This window comes from Toxotes jaculatrix, chromosome 8 (genome assembly GCF_017976425.1).
Source record: "Toxotes jaculatrix isolate fToxJac2 chromosome 8, fToxJac2.pri, whole genome shotgun sequence".
Taxonomy (NCBI): Eukaryota; Metazoa; Chordata; class Actinopteri; family Toxotidae; genus Toxotes; species Toxotes jaculatrix.
This window is the reverse complement of record NC_054401.1, coordinates 13,981,848-14,009,814: the sequence shown is the minus strand read 5'-3', so window position 1 is coordinate 14,009,814 and position 27,967 is coordinate 13,981,848. Positions and strand designations below refer to the sequence as shown.

General features: G+C 41.7%; 1 protein-coding gene across 4 annotated transcripts in view; it reads right to left on the bottom strand.

The window, feature by feature from the left end:
* fhod3b (formin homology 2 domain containing 3b) overlaps positions 1 to 27,967 on the bottom strand; it is an 83,284-nt gene that overhangs the window by 11,609 nt on the left and 43,708 nt on the right. For 2 of the 4 annotated variants that reach the window (XM_041044075.1, XM_041044076.1), the window contains exons 4-15: positions 22,909 to 22,976; positions 21,234 to 21,339; positions 9,182 to 9,276; positions 8,133 to 8,244; positions 6,996 to 7,090; positions 6,669 to 6,812; positions 6,209 to 6,456; positions 3,001 to 3,063; positions 2,321 to 2,428; positions 1,999 to 2,133; positions 1,509 to 1,559; positions 575 to 765 (exon numbers count right to left, since the gene is read on the bottom strand). In XM_041044075.1, the coding sequence (XP_040900009.1) occupies positions 575 to 765; positions 1,509 to 1,559; positions 1,999 to 2,133; positions 2,321 to 2,428; positions 3,001 to 3,063; positions 6,209 to 6,456; positions 6,669 to 6,812; positions 6,996 to 7,090; positions 8,133 to 8,244; positions 9,182 to 9,276; positions 21,234 to 21,339; positions 22,909 to 22,976 (1,416 nt within the window). Of the gene's footprint in view, positions 1 to 574; positions 766 to 1,508; positions 1,560 to 1,998; positions 2,134 to 2,320; positions 2,429 to 3,000; positions 3,064 to 6,208; positions 6,457 to 6,668; positions 6,813 to 6,995; positions 7,091 to 8,132; positions 8,245 to 9,181; positions 9,277 to 21,233; positions 21,340 to 22,768; positions 22,790 to 22,908; positions 22,977 to 27,967 lie in introns of all 4 variants that reach the window. The other 2 variants (XM_041044074.1, XM_041044077.1) reach the window with 2 other exon arrangements.

Sequence of the window (27,967 nt, the reverse complement as noted above, 5' to 3'; positions counted from 1 at the left end):
TACATTTTCAGACCACAGGAGTCATTCACAAAGCAGTCATTAAATTAGTTAGTTACCATGGCTCAAGATCAGACTTTACTATTTAATTGTGATTTAAAAAAATAAACCTCTACAATATTTAAAGACACAAACCTTTTTAGATCGTGCGGTGAGAAATGGCCTTCAAATCATTTACACTGTTTAATCATAACATAATTTCAGCCATTTCAAAAGTAGGAAATTTAGTTATTTGTGTATACACACCTCCACCTCGTTCTCACCTTCTTTAGTCACAGTTACACAAATGATTTGTATCTATTTTCCTACAATATCCTTGTTTCACATATAAATTTTGGCACACATTCTACAGCGGAGCAATTACTCTCAATAACTCCTTTCAACAGAAGTGCCACAGAATCTAATTTCTGTGTGATAATCACCCATCAAGTGTTAATGCCAGCCCAGTGTGTGTGACAGGCAAGCTGACGGCCAGTATCGTCTCTGCCAGCTCTGTGAGCCAACATTACAGTCCACTCACGCTCATAGCACTCGGTTACTAACGATGATGAATAAATGGTTGGCAAACGCCGCTTACCAGATGCCTGGTGTGCCGTGGCGATGGTGTCTTCCTGCGAGATGATGGATGAAGGTGTGGCACAGCGAGACGCTGAGCGGCTGGCGGGGTTGGAACTCAAACACAAAGTGATCTCCGTCCGTCCTCTTGTTGGCACTCTGGGTCGCTCCCGCTCAAACTCCTCTGCAGCTAGCCTCTCCACAGCCTTGTACCTGCAGTGACAAAACATTTAAGAAGTCTGAACACTGGTCTGGATAGTGTGATCTGCAGTAAACGTTAATAGCTGTTTAAATCCCAGCTCAGTCTTTTGATAGTTGTGGTATGAGGTAGAAAAATGGTGCATGTAAAGGAATGCAAACTAGTATTATTTAGCTTTGTCTTCTGAAAAAAAAATTCAAAAAGCTACGGGAAAGATGACATTTTAGAGACATGAAAGTTTGTCTTATTCCTTAGTAATTGTGGAAAAATTGAGCTGTGACCCCATTATTACGGAGCTCAAATGATGACAAATGATGATGTTGTTTAACATTTTTTGCCCAGTGTTAATTGACCTCAGTTCACACATTCTTTCAAATTCAATGTGACACATGTTCCAGGTCCCGGGGGTGAAAAAAGGTGAGGGCATGAGAATGAGCTATAAATTATATTGAGCACACACTCGCACACAAGACACGGTCAGAAGGAGATAACCACACCACGTCCATGGCAAAACACAATTACACACTTGTCCTGTTAACACTGGGACGTCTTAATGGTGAGCAGGCCTGAAGGGGCCCTGACAACTATAATTCAGTCTGAAGCTGGGTGCAACTCACTTTACATCTGCTATCAATTTCAGAAAAGGATCTCAAAGCATTTTACAAACCTCCTTAGTGTTTTTTTTTTTTTTGATCTACCTTCACAACTGCAGAATGATTGTGAATCTACGTGAAACCATGAAATAACATAAACTCACCTTTCCTCTCTGGCTTGTCTTGCTTCTTCTCTCTTGTCTACATAATCTCGACTGAGATAGAGACAGAAACGGAGCCAGAATGAGTGATGAAGAGACAATTAAGAAACTGCAGTCATAGCAGCTATAAATCAAGATAATTTAATTTGATAATCCATTGATTACCTTATTGAAAATTATATGCTAAGTGCAAAGAAAGCATCATACAATTCTAAGTCGTGAGCTGAACATAAACTTCTGCAGGGTCCTCCTGCCATGATTCAGAATATCTAATGATCCTCATAAAAAAAGACAGCCCATCTTTAATCAAACTCATGGGGGATTTGTGAGTATCCCTCCTGACTCAAGACCTCAGCCACCTGTTTCTAAACATTACATATGTCAACATGTCTTTATTTGCTTTACAGCTGCCTTTGGTACAAAGTAAAGATATTTTATATTCTCTGTTATACAAAGTCGTGCAGTGTTTTGTCTGATTTGTAGGGAGACTGACTTGAAGCGATTCCTCTCTTCTCTTTCGATTCTCTGCAGACGCTCTTCTCTTTCCAGGCGCCTTCGCTCTCTCTCGGCAGCCAGCGACTCCTGATGCTGTCTGTACGATGAAGTTAGCAAACCTCCTAAAGCGGGTCTGCATGCCAAAGAGACAGAACAAATGTGACAGCATTATTAAAATGTGAGTGATTGGATTGTGTTTTGATTTAGGTATTTGTTCAAAAGGAACTTCACAGAGGGAGCTAGTTGCACTTAATCAACCATATCCAGAATATGTCCTGCAATATGTTCTGCATTAGCTGTGGAAAAGCTGACATGCCAACCTGTCAGGTTTAGAGTCTGGCGTGGAGGCTGCTGAATTGGAGAAGCGATGGATGGGTGATGTAGGAGCCTGGTGCCTGCCAGGGTACGGAGTGCCATTGGCATTGATTCTGTTAAAAGAAGGGGAAAAATAACTGCTTTGTTCTCTCCTAATACATTTTTTTCCCACTGAAAAACAGAGAAGAAACCAGGACAGCGCTTCGAGAATCTGTGATGTGATGCGATGTGAATTCCAATGTCATACTGCTGGACAGTTTCCACTCAGATATGACTGCGTTGAATAAAAGAACAGTGCTCTTAAGCACTTCTCCCTAGGCATTTGAACAGCTTTCCTGTGAAGAAAGCTATGTCATTAAACTCTGAAGGGTACCTGCAGGTGCATTATTCATCCATGTCTTTGCACAAGGACAATATTTTATAAAATTTATCTTTTCACCAGACTAGCTCTTGCCTATGGGACCTTGTCATTGCTGTTGAATCCAACAGCAAATTGTGCACAGTTTGTTTCCCAACACATTGTGTGTAGGTTAAAAATAGATGACAGATGACAGAAAAACTGCATTATGTGCACATCTTCCTGAAACTATTAATGTAAATCGCTAAACCTCTGACCCATCATATGTACATCATGTCCCACTCTGCACACTCTTGTTACACTTGTCGTGTTGAATCCTGGCCTTACCTTTCAGCCCAGCAAGGCTTTCTAGCTGTGTAAGATGTAGGAGGGTTGTTTGTATCTGTCAGACTGAAGATGGAAGTGAGAGAGGAAAAAAAGAGAGTAGAAGTCAGGTCAGACACTCCAAAGATTAAAATAATGAAATGTTAGTCACTCAGACAAGATAGTGAGACAGCAGTTGAGGGTAGGAGGGCTGCAAGACCACACAACGACAAAGCCGACAGGGGCAGGGCAGGAATAAGTTTGTCTTGCTGATTCAGCATGCTGTTTAGAAATCACTAAAACTGCTGTTAATCCTACTAAATAAAACTGATAAGTTTAAGATATCACTGGATGACGGTTTATTTTCCACTGCACAGAAAACGGAATCATTTCTGCTTCGATGGCATCAGGGATGTATACTGAAGAACTGCGGTGCCACTTCAGATTTATTTGGCTATCCTGTCTACTATTGCCACAGATCTCTTCAGAAACATGAACAACTAAGAGACAGTGACTGTGACTCATGCTAATACTTTGAATTCCTTAATGCTTTGAATTAATTTATTGACTTGTCTTGGATTAACTGTGGTGCAGAGCCACAATGAAAGACAGATGAGTAGTAAATGTCTGTAAAATAATGCTTTCCAGCAACTGAGAAAAGGAAGTAATTATGACCTTCCTTCTTCTGGTACAGTACGTCTTTGGAGATGACAGATGAAGCATAAATCAAGGCCTTTCTGGCCACTACGATCAAGAAAAGATTTTTAAAGGATGAAGGAGGACGAGAGGAACAAAGCTAAAGAATGTCCGACACAAATAACCCCATGGGATGTAATTTAGAAGAACACTACAAAGAAAAAAAAAGAATTATTTTGTATTACTGTATCTGCTTTTACTCTTATGACGCTTGCATGTGTCTCTGCCTAATGTACAGCGAGCTACATAGAAAAACAGACACCAGTGACGGGGAGGATAGTATGTTTCCACATTGTGAAGTGCAAAGATCTGGACGTAGCACAAGATGAACTGCACAGTAGCTCCCACCCACTACCCTGAGGTGCCTTTTTATGTCCTTTCCCTTCTTACTCTCTGCGAACTCAACCGACACCTGGCTCTGGCTCTGGTTCAAGTCAGCGGACAGAGGGAGAGGTCGGAGGGGAGGGAGGGGGAGGGTGAGGTTGGTGCAGACTGACACTGAGGGTGTGCACAGCCTGGCATTCTACTCAGAGCAACAAGGAAGACACAATCAGGTGGCTGGGGAGGAACACACCAAGGACTAAAGGTCCTCTTTTTAGGTGCGACGGACACAGGAGAAGATGTCCTGGTCTTGACGCTGAGAAATTCTCTCTGCCCTTCAGGGTCACTGGCTTTAGGGAGGATGTTGGCCATACACTTTAAGTTCAAACACATGTTAGGAGTGTCTGCTACAGCTGGAGCCACACTAGGATGACAAAATACAAGAGAGTAGGAGTCCAAAAGGGTAGAGGGAAAGAATCATACTTTTAAACTATGTCAGAGAAACTATGCAAATGTGAGGGGAATGAGAGATTGAGCCACTCTTGGGAAACCAGCTGGCCTAAAATACCTGTGAGTGCCCTGTCTAGAGGACTCAGTGACTGGATGACTTTCATCATCTGCCTCTTCCTCGTCATCCTCCTCGTCCTCCTCCTCCTCCTCTCCCTCCTCCTCCTCCTCCTCCTCTTCTTCCTCCTCTTCCTCTTCTCTGTGGCGAGAGGAGGGGTCAAGGGTTGAAAGGAGGAAAGGGAGGACGTAGGTAGGCAAGAGGGAAGAGAAATTGGACAGAGACAACATGAAAACAAACAGCAGAGCATGGCCCCAGCAGAGACACAGAAATGACACTAAAAACATGCTTGTCAGTAAAGAATGAGACATATTAGTGAGGTCTATGAGAAGGTTAGTAGGTTTTGACAACACTCTTTGTTGAAATAGTAGAAATTGATATGCACAGGCAACATTTACAACTACATTTAAGCACAACTTTGACAGGAGCATTAATACAAATAAAAACTGTTTATTATAAAATATCTTCCAGTGATTTTAATTAAGAAGAGTAAGATTTAATTCAGTAAGCAGTGTTATAACTGTGGGACATGTCCTTTGTGTATGAACTGGGATACGTGGTCATACGTGAGTCTGCGGCCACTTTGCTATTCAGATCCCTCTTGGTTGTCTGGATTTCATTAACAATATGGAAAGTGGTGATCTTCAAAGGCGGCTTGAATTTCCTGTGGTGGACTGGAAGAAGCTAGTCTGGTATCAGATGACCTGCTGGATTGAATTTAAGTATACCTGAAGACCTGAGTGCTACCAGAAATATTAGTAGGTATGCTACTTTGAAACCAAAAAAAAAAAAAAAAAAGCTCGGGATTAATAACATGGATTACGTGGCTCTGGGAAAGACACTAATCAGTAGTGATTTTAAAGACAAATCAAGGTAACACATGATCCCCAGTGTAAAATTCAGTCCTTGTTTTTGTCTTCTAATGTTATGATCTATAATAAAAAGTGGAACAAAGGGTTAACATAGTTTCCATAAAAAAGGAACAGTCTTGCTAAGTTTTTCTGGTGCTTTTATAAGGCATAGTCTCAGCTACTGTATAATTAAACAAGATTGCAATTTGCTTCTTGCCTGAATCACCAGTTGTGGTTTCTCTGAGTTTGTGTAGTCACAAAGGTTTGTCGTATATAAAACAGATGGCAAAGTGGGGTTTAAGCTCGATGCACTCTCGCTGAAGGAAGCGTGCCTTAAGACAGAGAGCAGATAGCTCATATCATGTGTTTACAGAAGCTTCCTATTTCCATCAGTGGCAGTAGAACGCCTTTGACTCTGGGAAAATTAATTTAAATGTCATTTTGCTGCAGCGGCCTCATCTTTGCCTTTCTTTAAATTACTATATAATTAAATTCTCTGCTTTGGCTCTCGATAGAGCAGACACATCTCTCCAAGACTGAAATGTAATACAACACTTGCAGTCAAGCTGTTTCCTGTGAAAATGAGTAATACTCCACGGACCCAGGAATAATTTGTGATTCCTTTTTAGCTGCAGTTATCTCTCTGGGTTTAAAACATAAAACAAGCCCCCTGTGACCGAACCTTTTAAATGCAGGATCAGACTAAGTTCAAGCTAAAATGGAAGCAAGGATACATTTTCTTTCACTTTCTTGAACATCTTCCACTTTTCCATTCCTCTCTGTCTTCCCCCTGCCTCACCTTTCACTAATGTCTTCAACACCTTGACCACCGAAGGGCAGGAATCTGCTTGCATGAGTATGTGGGCTGCTGGGTGATGCTGGGGCAGAAGCGTGGCCTCTGTTATGCTGGAGCGAGTGTCTCCGGCTGCGTCTTCTCTCCAGGCCCCGCCTTTCGTTGGTGCCGCCGACACTGGCCCGGCGGCGGTCCTTTCGGCCGCTGGGAGGCAACTGGGTTTCATCGTCGCCATCCTCATGACGCAGAGTCATCTGGGACAATGAGACAACAAAGAGAAACTGGGTAAATATACTGTACATATGTTGTTCATAGACAGCAACCTTAGTGCCTACTTAATTTCATCACATGATCAGACATCATGTGATCTATGAACTATTATGAGACACACACACCTATTTACCTATTAACTTTACATTAAGGCCTTTTGTTATGTAATAATGGTTGGTAGTGTAGGCTTCCTGACCTCATAAATGTTGAACTGTTCTACGAGGTCAAGGTCCGTGCCCTTCCTGGTCAGGTGTCTCTGGGCCATGGCTTCGATGCCCTGTTCCTCCAGACAGTCCACCATGTCATAGTAGGAGTCCTGGTCTGGGAGACCTGCCAGAGTCTGAAACACAAACACATACACAGTCTTGTATTTTTTTGAAGAAGAAAAATTTAAGCCTTCTTTTTTTAACTTCTTTTGTAAATGTGTTCTGAAAAACAGCAGCTCACAAAGAAGAAAAATGACTGTACTGCTAGTTGTTGGAGTAATAATAAGAAAGGTTTTCACTAAATAAAATTCACTGACCTTATTGATGAGTGTCATCGCATACACCAGCAGCTCTGTATCCACTCCATCCTTCTCATCAAGGATCTCCATGACGTTTGACCACAGTTTTGTGCCTATGGAAGCAAAAGGTATGCAACACACTGTATATCACAGGACAAACTCCAAACAAATCTGCTAGACGCTGAGTAATAGTAAAGTCTAGAGTAACCATTGCGTTCATATTGTAGCATAAAAAAGTGCTGAAACCTTTCAACCCTACCACTGTGTGGCAATAAAAAAATCAAAAATTGTTATGTCACCTCATGGCTCCCTTAGGAGAAATGTAGTAATAGCAGTGTTTCTCTAAAAAAGTGACTGATCTCCAGTGAGACAGAAGCAGCTCGGTGCCTCAGCCACGAGGGTCAAGTCCATCTCCTTCTCATCAGGAGACTGGGGATCAGGTTTAGTCTTCTTATGCAACAGCAGAAGTGACGGGATAAGACAGCGCTGAGGCAGAGGGATACCTGACCCCTCCACGCTGATGCTCAACCCCCTTGTTGTATGCCTCAGTACAATGCAGAGCTTTTAGAGCAGCGGGTAACTGAACCCCACCGCAGGCGGGAGTTACAGTCTGTTTCAATAAGCCTCGTTCCATGCTTGGCTAGGGAGCTGCTCAGGACAACTGATCTGACTGCTGTGTAACAGGAGACTGTGATCTACGATCAGCTGAACAACACTACAGCCACCATGGATGGTTTTATCAGTGGAATTAAAGGGAAAAGCTACCCCTTAAAGGGAGCTTGTCATTTCACTAATATTTGAATGCTCAGGTTTCACTTGTGCATTTAATCAAGTCTGAAGCAGCACAGGACTCTATGACAGGATCTACTGTGAGTTTACAAAGATAAGGGAGCAATTTCTAATAAGATGGAAATAAAACTCCTTTGTATATAATTTCTGTCATAGTTGAGTCCACAGTCTGTCACTAATTCAACGGGCCAACACCAAAAATGTCACCTAATGACAATGTTGATTCAAAGTCAGATGCCCTGACATCTGCCCCATGTATACAGTATAATTAAAGGGTGGATTAAATAAGTTCATCTACAGAGAATAACTCACTCAAATCCCCTATTTACATCTATGACATTTAAATCTAAGAGCCTGGGCTCTTACCTCTTTTGGCATCCACAACGTTCACAGCCTTTATGAGCAGGGTGGCATTAGACTCTGTGTACTCCACAAACACCAGCAGCAGCTTTAGCGCCGTCTTCACCACCAGACGGAACTACACACAGGAAGAAAAACACAGTTAATACAGAAAACACAGAGCAGCAGCAGCCCCCCAAATCCAAGCCCAAAACACTGAAATTCAACTCAGAACTTCAACAACCACAGACCAACATGACATAAGTATGTTCTAGCCCTTTAAATTCCGAATACTAAGGCATTATACTGTCTTAGAAAAGCTTTTCCTGTCTGAACAGTCTTGAGGGGTTTGATAAGAGTGCTGTTTGACACTGACAGCTCAGTGGAACATACTGTACTATAGTCAAGCAGTATGAAGATACCATAAAAGTGAAAATTACTAAAGTCTGTTTTAACTAACTGTTTAACTTTACCCTGTGTCAAAATACAACAAGATAACTAAAGCCTGCCAAAAGTTTTCAAGAATTTACACTATTGGAGAGGGAAGTATTAAAACCAACACAATAAGCGGTGATTAAACCATCAGCATTAATTTAACAGTCGTGAACAGCTGCCACATCAGCACTAAGACTGGACAAGCAACGCCCGAATGATCGCTGTGAAAACGAGTATTGCTAATGGAAATTTGCCATACGAAAAGATTGGAAAGACAGCGTTCTGATTAAAAAACAACAACGTGGATGCCAAATATTATGTCAATATTTACACATGAAGGCGGAAAAGCAATTAGCAAGAACAGAAAACAGTGGGGAAAGAGAAGAGAGCCAATGTAGTCCTTCATATGCTGCAAATATGCTCCACTATCCAATCTCGCCACTAGAGGGCTGAAGACCACAATGACAGGAGAGTTGCTTGCATGCTGACAAAGCAGTGAGGTATGAAATTTTAGAGTAGTGAACTATACGGCTATTTCAACTTTGTCAGTGCCCAGATGTGGTTGTCCAGTTGATTTTAAAGCCAATCTACTGGATAGCTGTGGCAGGGACCTTGCAAAAATTCATCTTAATTTTCTTTACCTTGGATCCAACCAGGGTGTAAAGCCACTGGACTGTTTCATTGTGAGATATGAGGCCGTTCATCCCATCCACATACAGCATTATCTGACCAAGAGCTGCACAGAGAGAGAGGGGGAAAGAGATGGGGTTTGGTTAAGTATCTACTATTCAAGTTGTTTGTTTCATCTTCTGACTCCATCACATTCGTCCTGCTCAAAAAAAAAAAGAACCAAAACAGTAAGTGCTTGATCTGAATCTGAATGTGTGTGCACTCTGAAATCATTATGAGGAATTTTATATTGTTAATGTAGTTACTTAGTTTCTGTAGCTTAGTGTATCCATAAACATACATTTTCATTCAACATACATATCATTTTTCTCTGTGGTGGTCATCCATGCACACATAAAGAAGCACCCACATAAACAGGAAAACTCCTGCATTGTTAGTGACAGGGGTCAATGATATACATCTGGCCACAGTGATTTAATCTACGCACAGACTGGAGCTGCTGCAGAGGCGAACTTTTCAAAAATCACAACAAGACCTAAAAAGAAAAAGAACACTTGTCCACCATCCCTCAAGTTAGAGGGAACAAAGAGGGGTGGAGGAGGGTGGAGTGGGGTGCAGAGCGCTGGATGCTGACATGACTTCCATCTGTAACAGGACACTTAAATAAGATGATAATAATAAGACCCAAGGGATCTCAATGGGGGGCAGTAAAAGTGTAGGGCTTCTGTTAAAGCAGGGAGAAGGGGGAAGGGAGACAAATATGTTGCCTTTTTTGTTTGTTTGGTTTTTATATGTATCTCAGCAGCCATCCACACATAAGGAGTTAACACATACACACAGAAGACTACAGCAACAGGATGAGCTCAGCTTGAACCCACTGCAACTTTAGGTGATGCATTAGCTGACAAGGGAGAAAAAAGCTGGAATATAAACATGTGAAGACACTGAAAGTGGAACAGTTTTGGAAGGCCTGTTGGTTTCTTGGGAGATACTGTGGTTTTGGGGGCTGATACATAAGAGAATTTTACTGAAAAACTCCTGAAATTCTGTTTTTTCTTCAACATGATGCAAACGCTGACACACCAGGTGACAGGTGCTCTGAACTGTAAAAATCTAGGAAAAAATAATAAAAACAATAGAGTTCAATCTCTGACCATTAACCAAATAAAATACTTTAACAGACTTGAGTGCTCTTCCAAAAAGTCCCATCTAATCACCTCTTGCTGTGTTTAGAACAGGTTCTTGTGACACGTTATGATGAGTGGCTGCAGTTTCTGTCATAGTTTTCCTCTCCTCTTCTCTAGAGGGGCATGAAAATTGTGAATATGCTGTAGATATGCCAAAATTCCCAGGTGCAGCTGCTGTGTGTGCATGGTGTATGAGAGCATATGGGTGGAAGCACGGGTGCATGCATGTGTGTGTGTGTGTGTGTGTGTGTGTGCATGCTGTGGACCCACTGCTGCAGCAGCAGCAGCAGCAGTTCATCTTTTATCAATCTGGGTTAATTACTCACAACATGTCAGGCCTGAGCATTCCTAACAGTCCTCTCCCGCTGTCAGCTCAGAGCCGTGTGTCACAGCAGTCGGCAGCACGGACAATATGGCGTATCAAAGCAGACCACATCAGAGTGTGTTTATGAAAACATGATTAACCCCCTCAGTCAGCGCGGGACAGAGTGTCACCCTCTCCTGTAACCCCCCCCCCCCCCACTTTCTTTGGGACCGCTGCTGACAGATGAGTGACAGCAGTAATGACATGATGTACAGCTGGTCTAAGGGAGTGCAGAATGGATTCCAGTGGTGCACTGTTCGAAAAAAAATAACCAGAATGCTGAAAGTGTCTTAAATTATGATTCACAGTAATTCTTTATATAGAGACACAAACAGCTGTGACTTTTGCTGGATGAGTAATGGGCTACGCGCTGCTTTTCAAATTGGTAGCCGTTGTCTGACCCGCAATATCATCACTGCACAGACTTTTATCTCTCGGCTGCACCTGTGTACAGTATCTGCCCCGGTGCAATGAGGTTTTGAGGAATGTCCACTGAAAACAGGGGTGAGAAAAGATACGTGGCCTTAATGAGGCTTTTAAAAGTGTCATTACACAACCTGAATGTTCAGCTGCTGACAGATGAGACGTTGGTGATTGTTCCCAAAAGTCAACCACAAAATGAAACAACTTTTAGATCATTCTGACATGTTATCATAAGACATTATTTAAAGATATTAACAATGGGGGAATGGGTGGCTTTTCAGCATGTAGCCAAGTTAAATAAAATCAGAATCAAGGTCTATATCATATGTGAATTTAATTTAGTGAGCAGTTAAGACACAGAAATGATATGATATTAAAACACTTATGAACCACGCCAGAAACCACACAATCATTAAGTTTTCTCTCAGATTCATTAAAACTGCTGCCTCGTGGAATTATTCAGTGCCAGCTGCCATTCATGTACAGTTCAACTCTAAGGACCAGGAAACCACATAGACTGCAGTTACCCTGTGAACAGTTAGGTAAAATGATACCGTAACTGTTTTAAAAAAATAAAATTACCTTTCATTATGGGAAACTGTAACCTTCAGAGCCTGGTCAGAAACGGTTTGAAGGAAACATCTAATTACTCTCAAAGCAATCACCTTTGTGAACTGCAAATGGAACTGATTTCCACACACTTGTGATTAAATTAGTCATGAAACTGCTCTGGAAAATAAAAAAAGTTACCTGTGTGTTGCAGTTCAGGCTTTGAAAGTGCGATCAAATCATGAAACATGCCGCACATTCCCAGCCTTGTACCTTTGTGGTTAGCTGAGACTGTGGGTCCAGAAACGAGGATTTGTTTTTAAACTCCACAACAGACAGTCATCAATAACACTGGAAGAGGGTTAATAGGAAGAGCATGTGAGTGCTGAGTCTGTACAGGACTCCCTCCACTTCAAGCACTGATCTGGGGCCAAAAATGTGGGCCTCCATTCGAGTAATCATGAGCAGCTCTACAATACCTCACACAAAGTACAACAATAACATTGCTAAGTCCTTTTGCATGTATGTCACGTAATGAGATGCTGGCAGACAATGAGCTGCCTTCAAAGCACTGTGATTAGAATTTAAATGTAAGCCATTATGGTAGAGGATATCCGAGGAAGAAAGATTTAGCTGAAAACAAACTTGGAAGTGTTCAATGAACAGCCTGGTGTCTCTGCAGCACTCTCACTCTCGATTTCTTTCAGTACTTTTACATCTGCCTTAAGAAGAAACAGAAAAACTGAATGGTATCAAGCGGTAGAAGGGGAGCCACAGACCTACTGACCGGAGGAGACAGACCCTGTTCCGGTGTCTGAACCAAAACTCTGAGAGAAGTAAAAACCCAAGCAACTGAGGTCTGGTGGAAGTGTTTCTTCAGGGCCTCTCCCTCTCATAAACCACAGCAATTATCTTCCACAGCTCCAGGAATGTGCAGGAAGGGCTGCTCCCTGACCGCTGCTGAGGTGAGAAGCACTCTGAGGTCTGGGTGGCAGCACCAACACGAGCCGGCCGACTCATATATAGACATTAATATAAAAAAATAACCTTATCTATGAAGATGCAAGAAATCAACTCAACAGCTTCCCTTCTATAAACCTGACCCCCTCCCCTCCCTCTCACCACTTAGCTGCCTTGGTTTCATTTACATTTTGGAATTTATCAAAACTGGGTCGGCCAAACTGTCTGTCAGAGTGCAACATTTATTTTCCCAGGATTTTGGGATAGGAGCCAAATCTCCGTCCCATACAGTGCAACTTAGAGCCCCTTATCTTGTTATGCTCTGCATTAGCTGAGAGCTGCACTTCAGGTTCAGAAGTGTGCCTCCCTGTACCCACATGAGCTGGATGTGCTTTACTGCACAGCCTGGAAAAGACTTTTTTTAAAATGTAAATTCTTGTTCTACTATGTCACAATGATTATAGTAAATTATCTGAATTTCACGAGTGGAGAGTCCACACTGGATTCTGGGCAGTGACACAGACAGCACTCAACACTGACCGCAGTATTTCTCGTGTTCTCTTTCCTTCATTACTGATAGTGAGTCATCGGATAAATTCATTATTCACATTTTTTTTTTGGAAATCAAACTTTTACTACTTAAAAACACTTGTCTGGACTAAGCTAAAATATAAAGTACATTTAACCTCATGCATTAACCTCATTCATCATGTGGCCAGAAGCGAGATTCCAAATAAATGTTAATGTTGCTCCATATCTGTTGGATGTGGGAAGAGGGAATCGTTTGCTAACGTGCCCATCTTATCCACTTTATAAAGTTTTAATATATCAGTGTTGTGTTTGCACCTTGTTTCCACGGTCCCAAGTGGTCAAGACATCAGTTACTGCAGGTTTAAACGAGTCTTGCCAAAAACACAAAGTACAAATTTAAATATTTTACTTGGGGACTTCAGATGAAAAGTCAGGGTATCACTAAAATGATTCATCCTGAGGGGGGCATGGTTGTGTGTGCTAAGTTTCATGCCAATCCACATACACTGCTGTTGAGATATTTCAGTCTGGACCAGACAAAGAGGTGGGTGGGCCAAATGATGGTGCCATCCACAGAGCCATGCCGCTAGCATGGCTAAATATTTAACTGTGTTTAATGACACTTAGATTATGTTAAAAGCTGGCAGATTTCCTTTTGGGGGCTGACATTTATCATTATTGCATTATTGCCTCTAGCTAGCTTCTGATTAAGAGTCTGTCTACCATAAACAGACAAGTTTGCTGCTCAGGCCAATTAAACAGCTCTTACTGTATATGAACTGGATAAGACATGTTCATGGGTTACGTTCCATTTGTTATTCAGCTAATCACCCAGACCATTAGAGCCAGACAAACTGCCTCTGCCAGACCAATTCCAGTCTCTGAGCAGACTGCCAGACTTACGTTGAGCCCCATACAGTAAAACAACAGGGGGATGCTTCCATTTTCAGACCTGGATACTTGTCTGCCAGCATCTGACACAATTTACTGTGGGCCTGAGCCCAAACAAATTCCCTACAGACAAACAAACAGACCTAATGGAATAATAGCATGAAGTAAGGCAGGGGTGCCTCTCCAGTATTTGGCTGAGCAAGCTCTACAAGCACTGCAGACCTGATGAACTAAAGCATTGCTGAGCAGGGCAAAGTGAGCTGAGAAGACTACAACACTACAAGGAAAATAAGAAGCTGAAACATTGTACAATTCTCTATGCTTATCTATTTCCTGATAGTTTAAAGCTGACAGATTTGAGGTGCTACTGTACTTTAAGAAAATCATTTTAGGACAAACAAATGGGAAAAGCCCAAAAGATGAGTTTTTCCCATCCTATCCAAGTGGGGAAGACTTTGGAGAAAAGCTACTGCATGACATCCACCCACTTGTAAAGCAAACTGAAAGATGAGCTGCGGTAAATTCTTACTGCTCTTGAGAGAGTAGTGGTGTGATTCGCTCCAGTTCTGGCCAGCCATATGCTGAATGCAGTCCCAAAAAACACTCAGCTCACAGGAATCAGCCGTAAAACCCACTCGAATGCTGAGGATTTCAGTCTATCTGCCTGCGTGCTACATTACTGCAAAAGATTTATTTTTTTTCCAAATTATAGTTTATGTATCTTAGACGGCAAGGTCGGAGATGATAAAATAAGAGCTTGAGAAATGAACCAAATCAAACATTCTTATAATATAATTGGCTTGTATACTGAATTCTGTTACAGTAAAACAGGCTCCAGGACGGGGTTGTAATTCCAATGCCAGTGGGTTTGCTAAGGCTGAAAACTTCTACAGATGAAGGGAGAAGAAAAAAAGGGGGAGGCAGAAAATAGGTCAGACAGGTGGGGTTAAATTGGGTTCAGATGCAAGCTGTCTGCTCGTGTCAGGGGGATATGAAGGGGTCTGTGGGGGTCTCAGGGGTCTGACACGGGGGGGAGGACAGGGTGGGACGTATCCGGTAGGGACACGGCTCTAAGATTAACGAAAAACATGTCAACAGTTTATGTTTTTTTATGTAGTTAAATGTTGACTGGTCTTTTTTGAAAATGTTTTTTAAGGTAATAGGCATTGAAATGACAACATAAAACAGAACATGAAATATTTAGTAGTATCTTTTCGTGCAGCACTGAGTATGTCAGTCAATTTGAAAGCTGGTTATTTAATTTAGTGGAGAGAGGCTATGCTTGAGGCAAAAACAAAATGTTGCCAGTGGAGCGAAGAGAGTTGAGAGGTTGTGGGCTGAAACCATGTGTAGCGCTCATTTCCTAAATTTCCTCTGACCAAATGAAGTCATTCCTGTCATCCCAAAAGAGAAACGTCTCAGACAGGTTCAGAAGCACAATTATGTTTCTGAATTCTGGATTAGTTTTTTGTTTTTTTGTGTTTTTTTGGGTGTTGGTGATTAGTTAAGGGGTTAACTAGTACCTTTATAATGAAATAAAGAAAACAAAAATGTCTCCCTGTTGAGTAACCTTTGGATCATAACCTCCACATTAAAACATTCGTGTGAATGAATGAAGCCTTAAAAGCACAACAGTGGCATCAAGGATATGTGTGCCTGTGTCTGTGAGAGTGAGTGGCTGGTTTTTAGATTGAAAACTTTTGCACAAAGGGGCAGCGGTAGCGGTGGCTGGCTCAGAGAGCTGCAGGAGAGATCGGGTGGAAAACATGCACGTGTTCCCATGGGATCTCATTACAAACCAGGAGTTCAAGTTTCTATTGGTACGACAAGGGCATTCCTGGAGATCTCCTCCTCACTCCAAACACAGGGCTTGTCCACATATGTGTGTCAGCAGTTACTGTGTTTTCCCTCTCAAATTTCCTTCATCCTGGTGGATTTAACAGAGCATTCCCTCATCTTTTCCTAAGCATTATTCTCGCATGATCACGCAAACAAGGAAATGATCGCACCTATGTTAACCAGAATATACACTGATACTTTGGCATGAAACGTCTTAGCCCAGCCCAGACAGAATGGAAATGTTTATCCAGACGATAGACCATAGTAAAGGTCTCCCCCTTCTAGAACAGATGACCTATAACACAGCCAGACAACACAATACACACTGTTTCCAACAAGAGCTTCCAATACTGCTGTTAACCCAACTATGCCTGGGTTTTCACTTAATGCTCCGCAAAATGCTCAAACCAGCAAGCGGAGGGTTCACTTACACTCTGTTAAACATTTAAAGAGCTTGGGTCAGGATATTACACAAAAACAATGATCCTGATTCAAAATTAAGATAAATAAAATGTCACTCTAACACACAATGGTGCTGAATGTTGGAAAAATTTACTATTTTTTTTAAAAGAAAATATCTGAGTAGTAGGAATCGCTGAATGAGATCACTTCCATCTAAACACATGCAAAGTCAATCCATCATCAAAGTGTTTTTTTTTTAATTTGACAAATTATTTTTTGTTCATGTGTCATGCAGTGCTGACACAGTTATAAAATCATAGTTTGGTAAAAGATTGAAATTGTTCCTCTAGTGGTTTTTCTCTGCTCTGCAAAGTTTTTCAGTACGGCAGCTGGTTTCACTGATTAAACTCCTTTGACAACAGAGGATGAGTGAATAAGTGACATTATCAACTGTTTTGTTTGTTTACAGTGAAAAGACTCTTGGCTCACACACACACACACACACACACACACACACACACACACACACACACACACACACACACACACACACACACACACACACACACACACACACACACACTTACACACTCTCTTGGCACACAGATGAAAACGGCTGCACAGATGTGTCACTGGATGTTCTGCCTTGCTGATCTGGAACAAATAAAGTTTTATGCCACTACACTGAGAAACACTATAGAGACCAACTAGAGTTTCAACAAAAGGGTCTTGTGTTTCAGGTGCACTTGTAGCGTTGTTGCCCACTAAAGTTACCGCCGTGTGCGACACTAAAAGCTGGACTGAGCGCTGTATAGGGAGCAGTGTTCCAGGTCCCAGACAGTTTAAGAGGCAATGAAACACTTGACAAGAGCACATCTCCCTTTCCCACAGAGGCCCTGTGAGCAGCTCCCTCCCTCTGGAAGTCAAGGTGCTTCTGGTGTAACATATGGCATCAGACATTAAAAACAGGAGCGTCTCAAAATGGTAGCAGCAGAGAAAGAGAGAGGGAGAGAGAGAGATACATAAATAGATTGAGGGAGAGAGGAAGAAAGGATGAGATAAAAGCATGAATTGAAATATGGGCATGACTTATTCGATACAGTAATACTTCTGGACCATTCACAACACAACTCCCATTTCTGTGGAAGCTATAAATTCACAAGTATAAGTTATAGCATGTAAGCCCCTGTATATACAATATAACACAGCATGTGATGAGATATAGCCTTCTAGGTATGAAGATAATTTATAGTTTAAGTTAATAATAATAGCTTAAGCTATAATTTAAGTTTAAGAATGTGTTTTCCAAAAATGTATCCAAGACTGCTTTGAAAAGCTATTTAAAAAAACTAAAGAATGAAAGACTGTTTCTCTAAATTCCTATAGATCAAAAACTTTCTTTAGCTTTCACTTCCAATTTGAGTCCACTGAGGCTTAGAGATGGCGAGTGTTTTGTAAGCAACGGTGTGCAGACAGAAACAGCACGGCCTTTAAGAAGAGAAAACAGAAAAAGTGTAGCTAAAAACACAGCTTATGGTGAGGAATGTCAACAGTGAACATTTCAAAGCAGGGAGTAATTGCTTCAAGTTGACTGTAATTGGTTTGTCTTTAATCTGCCCTCTGTCCGCCGCTCCCATTTTTACAGTTACCAATTAAACACAGTTGTTACTTTTGTTAGTGCTGTTTCTGTAAATACTACAAGTGGGACGATGATCCAGGAAAAACCTTGTTATTTGTTCTTCCACCTCGTCTCCCTGTTTTGCTCATGATAATTACCGCTGGGATCTTTTTTTTGTTTTGTTTTTTTGAGCCACAGTGAAAAAGCTGGAGCCCAGTGCAGAAACTTCTTTGACCTTTTGCACAAGCTGCTTTTATTTTACGGCTTTTGAACCACTTACTGAGCTGTGCTGACATGTTACTGTGACCACCTGTATAATTTTGTACGTACAGAATGGCACAAAATTGTATTTAAGGGTATACAGAATAACAGGAATACCTAAATATCTTGCAATGTGTGCACCTGGTGCATCAGCAATCAACAATGCTCCAGATTTTCTGATGATTCCAGAGTAAGAAGTTTGAATACAACATTTATAACTAGATTACATTTTATGCTCTTTGCGCTCGAGTTGCAGCATTTTGTCCATTACCTGGATGTTAAAGGTTGGATCTGTTTTCCACACTAGAGATGTAGATTGAGGGCCAAAGACTTTGAGAGTAGCTTAAAGTGTAAACACCAGTGGTGATAAATACATCTTGAAATAGAAATAACATTTTCCGACCCCGTGAGACCTCTGAGACCTGAGAAACAACATTCTTAACTAGGAAAACATACATTACGAAACCTTTGCTCAGCTTTTCACTTCATCAAACAAAGATTTATGATTTTAGGGACTATATTACAAAGATTATAAATGAGTATAGATGCTTGGTGTTGAATGAAGCATGACCTGTGTGTTCATTTAATTTCTGAAATGAACATGCAAATGCTTATTTTAAAATGAAGAATGAATATCCCTAATGAGGCTTTCATTGCCTTTTTGGCTCCTGTGTGTTTGCAGCATCTCACCAGGTCTGAGTATAAGGCTTACAAGAGTACCAGATGGCACAGGCACCTCAGAAACAGTGACCTCACACCCTTTCCCACTGATGGGGTGATTAAAGAATACAAACTTTCCCCATGGGCCAAAAAAACGCCGGCCTCCAAGGATCTAAGTCCAGGCCTGGAAGCCCTCCGAGCCAGGTGTGAGGGGCCCAGAGAGGGGCCAGACCCCAGCCAGGCAGACCCAGAAAATACCCACATCACTGAGGGAGCACTAACTGGCCACAGACACCTCCAGGGCTTTGAGAAGACGGAATGAAAAAGTGAGGAAAAAGAAAAAAGTGAGATGGTGTAGATTGCCGAGAGAGCTGCAGGAACTACTATTTACAATGACGGCAATGTTCCAGCGAGCTAAGGCTGGGGACCTGTTCTTGTAAAATGCATACAGACTGGTGTGCATGTGTGACTTTTTCAACTACAAAAGACCCATAAGATTGATTTTTATTCATGAAAGAGAGCAAGATTGTTTTGTCGGGAGGTTTTTAATGCACACCAGACAGATGGGTTCAAGGCCACATTCCTTTTTCTTTTTTTTTTTTTTTAAACTGGCCTCAACTTGAAAGCCATTAAAGAAAAAAAAGCCCACATTAGAAGTGATCAGTGTTTGATACCAAAGCAATTACTGTTGTTGCTTGGCTCTCGGTCTCTCTTCCTCTCTGTCTGTGTGCACGTGTGAAAATTTCAGGCAACTAATTTACTCCCCTCTTGGGAATCCCAATGACATAGCTCCTCTTGGAAGTCATCAGGAGTAAAGCAGCCAGATCTATATACATTTCTGACTTGTGCATCTGCGTTCCAGCACATGCTCAACTTGTGTTCTCCAACACATGGCTCACGAGGGAGGGTGATCTACTACACTCCACATTTCCTCAGCTGGTCAGGAGAAATTAGGTCAGGAGTTGAAACAGGTTAAAGGGGCTTTTGGGAGAGTGGTAGTTTGGTTTAGTTTCTCATGGTGATGTGAAGATGCATGAGGGGGAAACCCCACAGCCTGCAGAGATTAAGCAATAAATTAGCACATGAAAGAATAAAGATAGTTCCACGGAAAGACACTGACACAGATGTTTTATCAGAGTTCTCTGGGAGGTAAAGGGGGGGAGGGGGAGGGCGTACAATAAAGATGAGTGAAAAGATATGAGAAGTGGTCTCATCATTCACAGAACGATGACACTAACAACTCTTACATGTGGTCAACTGTGAAGTTTCCAAAAGCCTGTCGTTCTCCTCCTCCTCTGCATTGTTTTGGCCATTTAAACCATGTGATTTATCAGTCTGAGAAAGAGACCAAGCCAAGTTCAGATGAAGTGTCGAACATTAAAGATCAGAGCCAGCAGAGGTAGTCCTGGCAGGGGTCATGTTCATGCTTATAACCTACCCAGGGGGCAACAACAGTACTTTGTCACCAACATCTGCCCTTTGCTCTTTGATTTTTTTCTGTGACCAAAAAGGTCAGCAATAAGCAGGTTGGAAAATTAGAGCGGTAGCACTTTAGGAATGCCCAGCATCTATATGAATAAACATATGATTGAAATATGCACCTAAATCATGAGGGTCAATGGACTCTCATTTTAGCAAGGCTTAATGAAGTAATAATGAGGTGTCTGAACTACAGAACTTTAGTCTTAAATGAAATTTTAATACCACAAAGGTTGGATAGAAGCTTAAGCATTTGTGTTTATGTTTATTCTGTAAAATTAACTAATGATGTAACAGCTTATGTCAAAGGAGAGACGTGCAGCAAATTTTCATGAAAAGATGACGGAACACACAAGGAAAAATAAAAGCGAGAAAAAGAAAGGTGGAGGAGGGGAAATTAGTTTTATGATCTGCAATATCCTGCCAGAACTTTTATTAGCCACTTAAGCATGTGTGACCTGCCCCCTCACAGCAGGCTGTTAAATGGTAGTGACCTTGGAGTGCTATTGTCCTCCAGCGTCCCCGAGCATGCTGCCCCTTGCGCCTCCCTGACCTTAACATGTATGATCTTTCACCTCACCGGCATGGGACAGATAAATCAACTAGCTGCCGCTAACCTTGACCTAACTTTCATTTCATCTGTGACACACATTTGAGTTTGTTTACATACTTTAAGTGTGTGAGTGTGAACAAGGTCATCAAGCAGAATCATCAATTAACATGGTGCACGTAAACACATGTGGTTCTGGATAGGTTTATGGAAAGAAAAGAGTTACAGGATTGATTAATAACATCCTCGATTAGCCGGTGCTATAAATTGAGGTGTGAGAAAGTAGAGAAGAGGAAAGAATGCAGAAAGTTTATTGGTGCAAAGCTGTGCTCTTCTGCAGTGGGCCTACCCCTGAGGATGTAATTCTGGTAGTTCTGGTCGGCTTCGGCTCCCACTTTTATCAAACATGTCAGTCCCTCTGCCACCACGAACTCATGCACCAGGTCCTTGTCATCCTGGGAAGAAATCAAGGAGAAAGAGGAAGAAATTCAAGATCTATCCTACATCATAGACAGAGCCACACACTATAATGTTTTAATAGTTTTTTATTTTTAGACGTTATTCTAATATGATGGATTTAGTTGGACTCTGCATTTTATATCATTGCTCTTAGAGATACATAAAACTTAGTTTTTTTGTATGAATATTGGTTGCAAATCATAGACTAAGAATGAAGGGGCATGTAGAAAAATAACAAACTGACACCTGTTGTGTAATAGCCCACACAGCTCTTTCCAATTACTTAAAAGAGATGTATGTTATAAAGAAGTAAATCAATCCCAAACAGGTCTGGAATCTGTTGAGGTGATTTCTGTCGGTTAATTGTTCACAACTTATATATATGACCAATTACTTTCCATGCTTAGAGCAGAAAAATGGATACAACAACTCAGTTGTTGGTACTCAGATTTCTTTGTGTGATCTATCGTTTGCCATGAGCCCGCATTTCACCCTCTACAGAATCCTCAGCTGGATAAAAGTTATGTATTCTTCACTGGCTTTTTACATTCAGTTATAGCCACTGCAAGCGCAATGAGCAATGCAATCTGCCTGCAGCTTGTTCAGATGCACTGCTGTTGCTTCAGCCTCCCCACTTCATGAGGCATTTTGTCCTCGATGACAAAACCACCTGCATCTCTCACACCTGTCGATGACTCTGTAATTTAAAGCCAAGCAGGAGGCTTTCTGCAGGATTTAACATTTTCTGATACACTCTACTGTTCAGATGGGATACAGAGGAAGACAGCAATAAACACCGTGAGGTGGTCAGGGCTCCTTCTCTCCCAGGAGGAAGTGTAAGTGCTTCCAGAACAGCTTCACCATAGATCTGTGATGGAGACTCCAGTCATTTGGCAAAGAGTCTAAATATACAGGAGCGCATTAAAGAAACAGAATGAACAGCAGTTCTGAGACTCATACGTGTACACTATACTAAGTAACACTGATACCAGAGCAAGACATTTTATTACACAACAAGAATTAACAATATTCTCTAAAAATGAAACTGTACAAAGCCACATGTAAAAAGTGAGCCATTCTAATCTTTTCTGGATCTGCATCAACGTCTGTTGCTGTCTTTTTCATCCAGCTGTCACTTAACCCTCCCCCTCTGCAGTCGACTGCCCAGCAGCCCAGCCCAAGAGTGTGCGTGTGTGTGTGTGTGCGTGCGTGTGAAGTATGACCAGACCTGAACACTGCACAGCTGCCACGAAGGCAGACTCTCAGCAGCACGACTCTGCCTCAGGAAAACAATGCCTCGGCCAAATGTGAGTGTACATGCGCTCCCTGATGCATGCGTGCACGCTACATATAGCTAGGTCATGTAAATGTGTATACATGCACGTAAATATTGCAAAGCCCAGCAAAAAGCATTGCAAGGGATACCTCACAAGGACTGCTGCTTTTCTGAAAAAGATCATGACAAACACAAAACGCTGTGGAATTTACTGGATCTTGTGAGCTGCACTTTTAAGAAAAATACATTTTTCAAAGGCCAGAAAGAGCTAGAAGAGAGAAATAATTACCTGAAAAATCTGCTTGAGGGAAAAGAGGGCTCTTCGTAGCTCCCGTCCAGTTGAGTTGTAGAGCTTTTCTGTTTGGAGAGAGAAAAGGAAAGAATGGAAAAATCAACAGTCACACATGTGCCACTGTTGTTAAAAAAAAGCAAGTAGAACAAATCTTGACAGGAAATTCGGGATGACTGTAACTTCTCTTGAAAAATAAAGTGCCCATCTACGTATAGTTTAGTGTATCATTTGCTTCCCACATGTTGTTTCCATGAGCTATAAATTTCTCCATCAAAATCACTTGTGTGTTATGTCTGAATCATGCACACATGACATTGGCAGCAATTATCCCAAGTAGCTAAATATGAAAAATATCCTACAAGAGGAACAGTGAAAGCAAAAGAACAGTAGGAGTAAAACTCAGAGCACATCTGTGGAGAATTAGTGAACAGAGGATGTTTCCTGCTGACAAAGCCATATCTGTAGCTTACCATAATACAAAGTCATGGCAGAACCTTAAGCCAATAGCCACCACAACGGCTAAGATGCAATACACTCCCGTTAATCAGTTATGGAAACTCCACAGGGTACTAGAGGAGGGATAAGACAAATGACAGATGCTTATGATGGAGGCATACATTTCCTGCAACTACTCTGACAATTCTTCACCCTGCGTGCAGCCTGCGGAGTCTGCCAGGGAGTGGCAGCGTTGAGCACGATCCTAGTAGCTCACTCATCACTGCTGTGTGAGCTCTCTCTGACTCAGCAAAACCTGCTGCAGATACAGCAGCATAGAACCCACTCGAGCCCAATGCAGAGCAGCACAGTTCAGTACTCCCACTCTCTGCCTTTCTCTCTCTCTGCTATCTTTTTATTCACCCATTGCTTTTTTATTTTGATGCAAAAGTCACTCTCATTTTCATACACACACACACACTCTCTACATAAAGACATGATTAGCACCTTGCAGAGTGGCTTGAGTCTGTCTGTTGCAACACTGCAGCTGTTGCAATCTCGACTAGATGGGCAGGAAAATGATTTATTACTGTTGGCAGGTGAGTGGGTTTCAGTTACAACTTGTATATCCAAACATGCAATTGAGAGAAACAATTAGGCAGGCACAACATATGTACATATCGCCTTGAATACACCCTTCATGCACATAAACACACACGCACACACACACACACACACACACAGAGAGACACACAAATCAGCTGTGCCCATGAGCTCCTTGTCTTTACAAACAGCTGCCACTAATACTATTGAGAAGTGTGAGAAACACACACTGATGAGTGCATACGCTTGGGATTCACAGCAAAAAGCCTCTATTCATTACTGTTGTTGGCCTCCTCCTCCTCCTCAGCCATGGAGTAAATCCCTTCAGCTGATGGATTGAGAGACAGACGGAGAGAGAAGGAAAAAGGGGGTGTGTTGCCAGTTCTGTGGCGGCTCACAGGGCACTTCAAGACAAGTCCTTTGTCTTGTGACACACAACATTTTCCCAACACAGATGAACCTTCACGTGCCGTGACAGCAAGTATATGTCTGCCCAGTGAGACAACTATCATCCAGCTTTGTAAACTCAAACCCTTTTGTGAAATGGACAAAGCTATTTCAGTGGGAACATGACAACAAGGCAGTGATTTAAAAAAGAAAATAAGTATATCCTGATAATGTCAAATACTGTATGAGTCAAACTTTGGGTTAAAACTTAGGACATATCATATCATTGCAGGGAAAGGTTGTCCACAGCAGTGTAACTCTACACACTTCATATTATTGGTGTAATCCACTCTGCTACAGACAGACAAGACACTGGAGATGCATCTGTATTGCAGACAGCCTGGGACTGGGCCATATGAGGTTCAAAGGCTCCCATTCGATGAGGCTACATGCCGAAATCGAACACCTCGCAATCCAGTTCCAGTGGAGTTCCTTATCTTTAGAAGATGTCTTGTTTCTAATTTATGACGCTGATGGTATTCGGCATGAGTGAAGCAGAGCTTTAAATGTTTTGTGCATGCAGTGCCATACATGGCTCAGACACCTGATGAGTAGATGAGTATTGGTCTTTTATGGAAGAGTCCCGGCAAGTCACTGGCAACCACATCCACCAGGAAATAAATCTGCAGAGGTCCAGAGGTATTAGAAGGGGAAGCTACACGATGTTGGTGATTTATGTCTTTATAAATTACAGGAAGGAACAGTGACTCGGACTTTTTTTGGCTCAGGCCCCCTGCTGTGGAACTCCCAGGCCGAGCAACTCAAGGTTGCCAAAGTCGGCATCATCTTTTAAATCTCTTCCCAATACCGACACATTTTTGTAGAAAGTTGTATTTTTCTTATCTTTTATTAAGTCCTTTTTAAAGTTTGTGTTCTATTTTTTAAGATCATCATTTTGTGTGGTAAAGCATTTTATTACTTTATTACTTGACTGAAAAGTGATGTATAAATATATAACAATAGAAATATGTATCTAATAATACTACATTCAGTTTAATGGCTGGGAAATGTAGAAAAACTCTTCCAGTACTTTGTGATTGCTCTGTTTTGTTATTTTTTTATGTATCTAAAATCAAATCCAGGGTTCAGGTACCAAAGAACCAAAGCTTTTTAAGTCCTGCACCCTCCTCTACAGATCAAGGTAGGGCCATATGCATTGCTCTGGAGTTCAGGAAGATGAGTCAGAGTTTAGATTAGGGATCTCTAAACAGAAAAGCTCTCTGATCACTGGAGCGGAAACACAGATGGGGGATACTTTGGGTTACTCATCACACCTTCACCATACAAAGCAAACTTGATTTGTGGTGCTACTTCAACCCATGCCTAGAATCAGTGTGCACTTTTTCTTCTAAGAGTCTTAACTGCACTTCCTCACCACTGACACTGGATGTTAATCAGTCAACAGATAAATTACACCCAGCACTGCTTAACAACCACTGGTGGTTTTGCCCAGATCACAGCACAGCATTACGACAGTGATGCATCAGCACCTGGGCTGTTTTTGGGTTTCAATAAATCCCAGGAGCATGTTTTCTGTCTGTTTGTGTGCATGTGTGAGTCAATTAGCAACAGCACGGCAGAGAAATTCTTGTAGAGTTCCACTGCCGTTTGTACAAAGAGCTTGTTCTTAGCCCTGTAGTTTGGACTGCAATAAAACTGTCAGAAAGTTATTCCTGCCCAACACTAAATGAAGCCCGTCTGCAGGAACAGAAAGTTCCTTCCCTGTCCCTGTCCACGGTCCACACACCGATGCACCTCCCAGAGCCCCATCTCTAATGAGAAATAGCTCAGTGGAGATTAGTTCCATATCATTTGGCACAGATATGCACCCAAAAGTATGGGGCTTCTGCATTTCCCTATTTAGGAAAAGAACCCAGGCACTCATTTATTGAGAGGAAATGCTTGTGAACCCCAACTCACAAAGTCAGGTTCACCTGAAACCCTAAAAACCAACCTGAAACTTCAAATTCAATAGCTTGCTACATTTGTCATGGATTTGTTATTAGGCCAAGGCAAACCTAGGACTAGAGGAACAAAGGAAGATATGATGGATAACATATAGTTTAGGCACTGAAAAACTTTGTGGGCACTTGAGATGCACCTTTCTGTTCTCACTGGACCGTAATACACCAACAATAATAACACAAAGAAATTTCAGCAGCTAAATTGCTTTCCACAGTCTGACCTTTTCAGTTTATCTTTTTAATGCCAATAGACCCATCCAATCGTGTTGCCAATTACTCTTCATACCACGAAACAAGACAGCCTTAAAATTAAAAGAATGTATGAGTGCACCTAAGGACAAGCAGCCGGTTTATTTTCCATCATCTTCACATTCACCTTAGGCTTTTTCTGACAAGTACCTGACAGTGAAATGACTCAACAGAGTGAAAGTGTTTCTTTGATGCCTCATATTTATGTGCCACTGTGAGCAGCTGTTTTCTTCTCCTAAATTGCAATTCACAGTCACGTTTTCTCAGCTGGAACAGCTACAGGGATGTAATGGTCTCATAATTATAACAATCATAAAAGTAGTAGAGGAATTTCTATAATCATCAGGAATGTGCTCTAATGCCCAGAGTAAAAGAGAGCGAAGAAAAACCTGCTGTGGGGCCTGAAACATTCAGACAGGACAGGACTACATGGATGGTTGTGCTACTGTTGGACAGACAACTTTCAAAAGCAAATCTGTCTTGTGCTGCTTCAGACACCTTATGATTTTGATATGTCTCTATGTGCCAGCACATTCCAGTAATGCTGTCTTGTATGAGTCATGGGTCACTTTTTATTTATCTCCACATGCCAATCTCAGCCCGAGACCAGTCCCCACCACTCACTTCTGAACAGCTAACAAACAATCAAAATTAGTTTGCAGATAAAGCCCTTAACCTTGCTCATTTTCCATCTACAAACACACATCTGAAATGCTCAGTTACTCATGTGTTCGCATGCCTGTATTTCCAGAAAGTGCCATAAAATGAAAGGGATGACTACCACTGCTCATGCTTCGCGCAGCAGGCGGAACACATAAACCACATCCAAAGCGCAGCCAGGAAACCCACAAAGACCCCACTGGGCAAGACAACCCCGCACACACCGCTGTAAATTAAACTGTGTTTGCTTTCAGGAGTGGAGCTGTCAGACAAGAAGCTGAGGAGGAGGATCCTTAGCATTGTACTGGTGATTGTATATAAAACTTTCTTACAATCCACAATCAAACCAGCAGCCTTCATGTGGGACGCAGAGATGCTGAGTTCAAGACGAAAACAGTGCGTATGAGATCATGGAACATTTGATATGAGGCTGTGAGGAAGCAGCAAAAAAAAAAAAAACAAAGATTTAGAAAAAAAGCTGAATAGCACATATAACTTGAAAGGTTAAAATCTGACTCTGCTTTGTCTGAGCTGCATCTTTCCTCATCACCATCTGCCAAGCCCACAACAACAGGATAGTGATTTTGAACTAAAGTAGGTCATCAGTATGCAAAGTCATCAGTCTGTCAACACCCACTTCGCTAATCTTGCATGTGCTCTGTTGCTATTACTGCAAACTAACAGGAGCAAAAAATAAA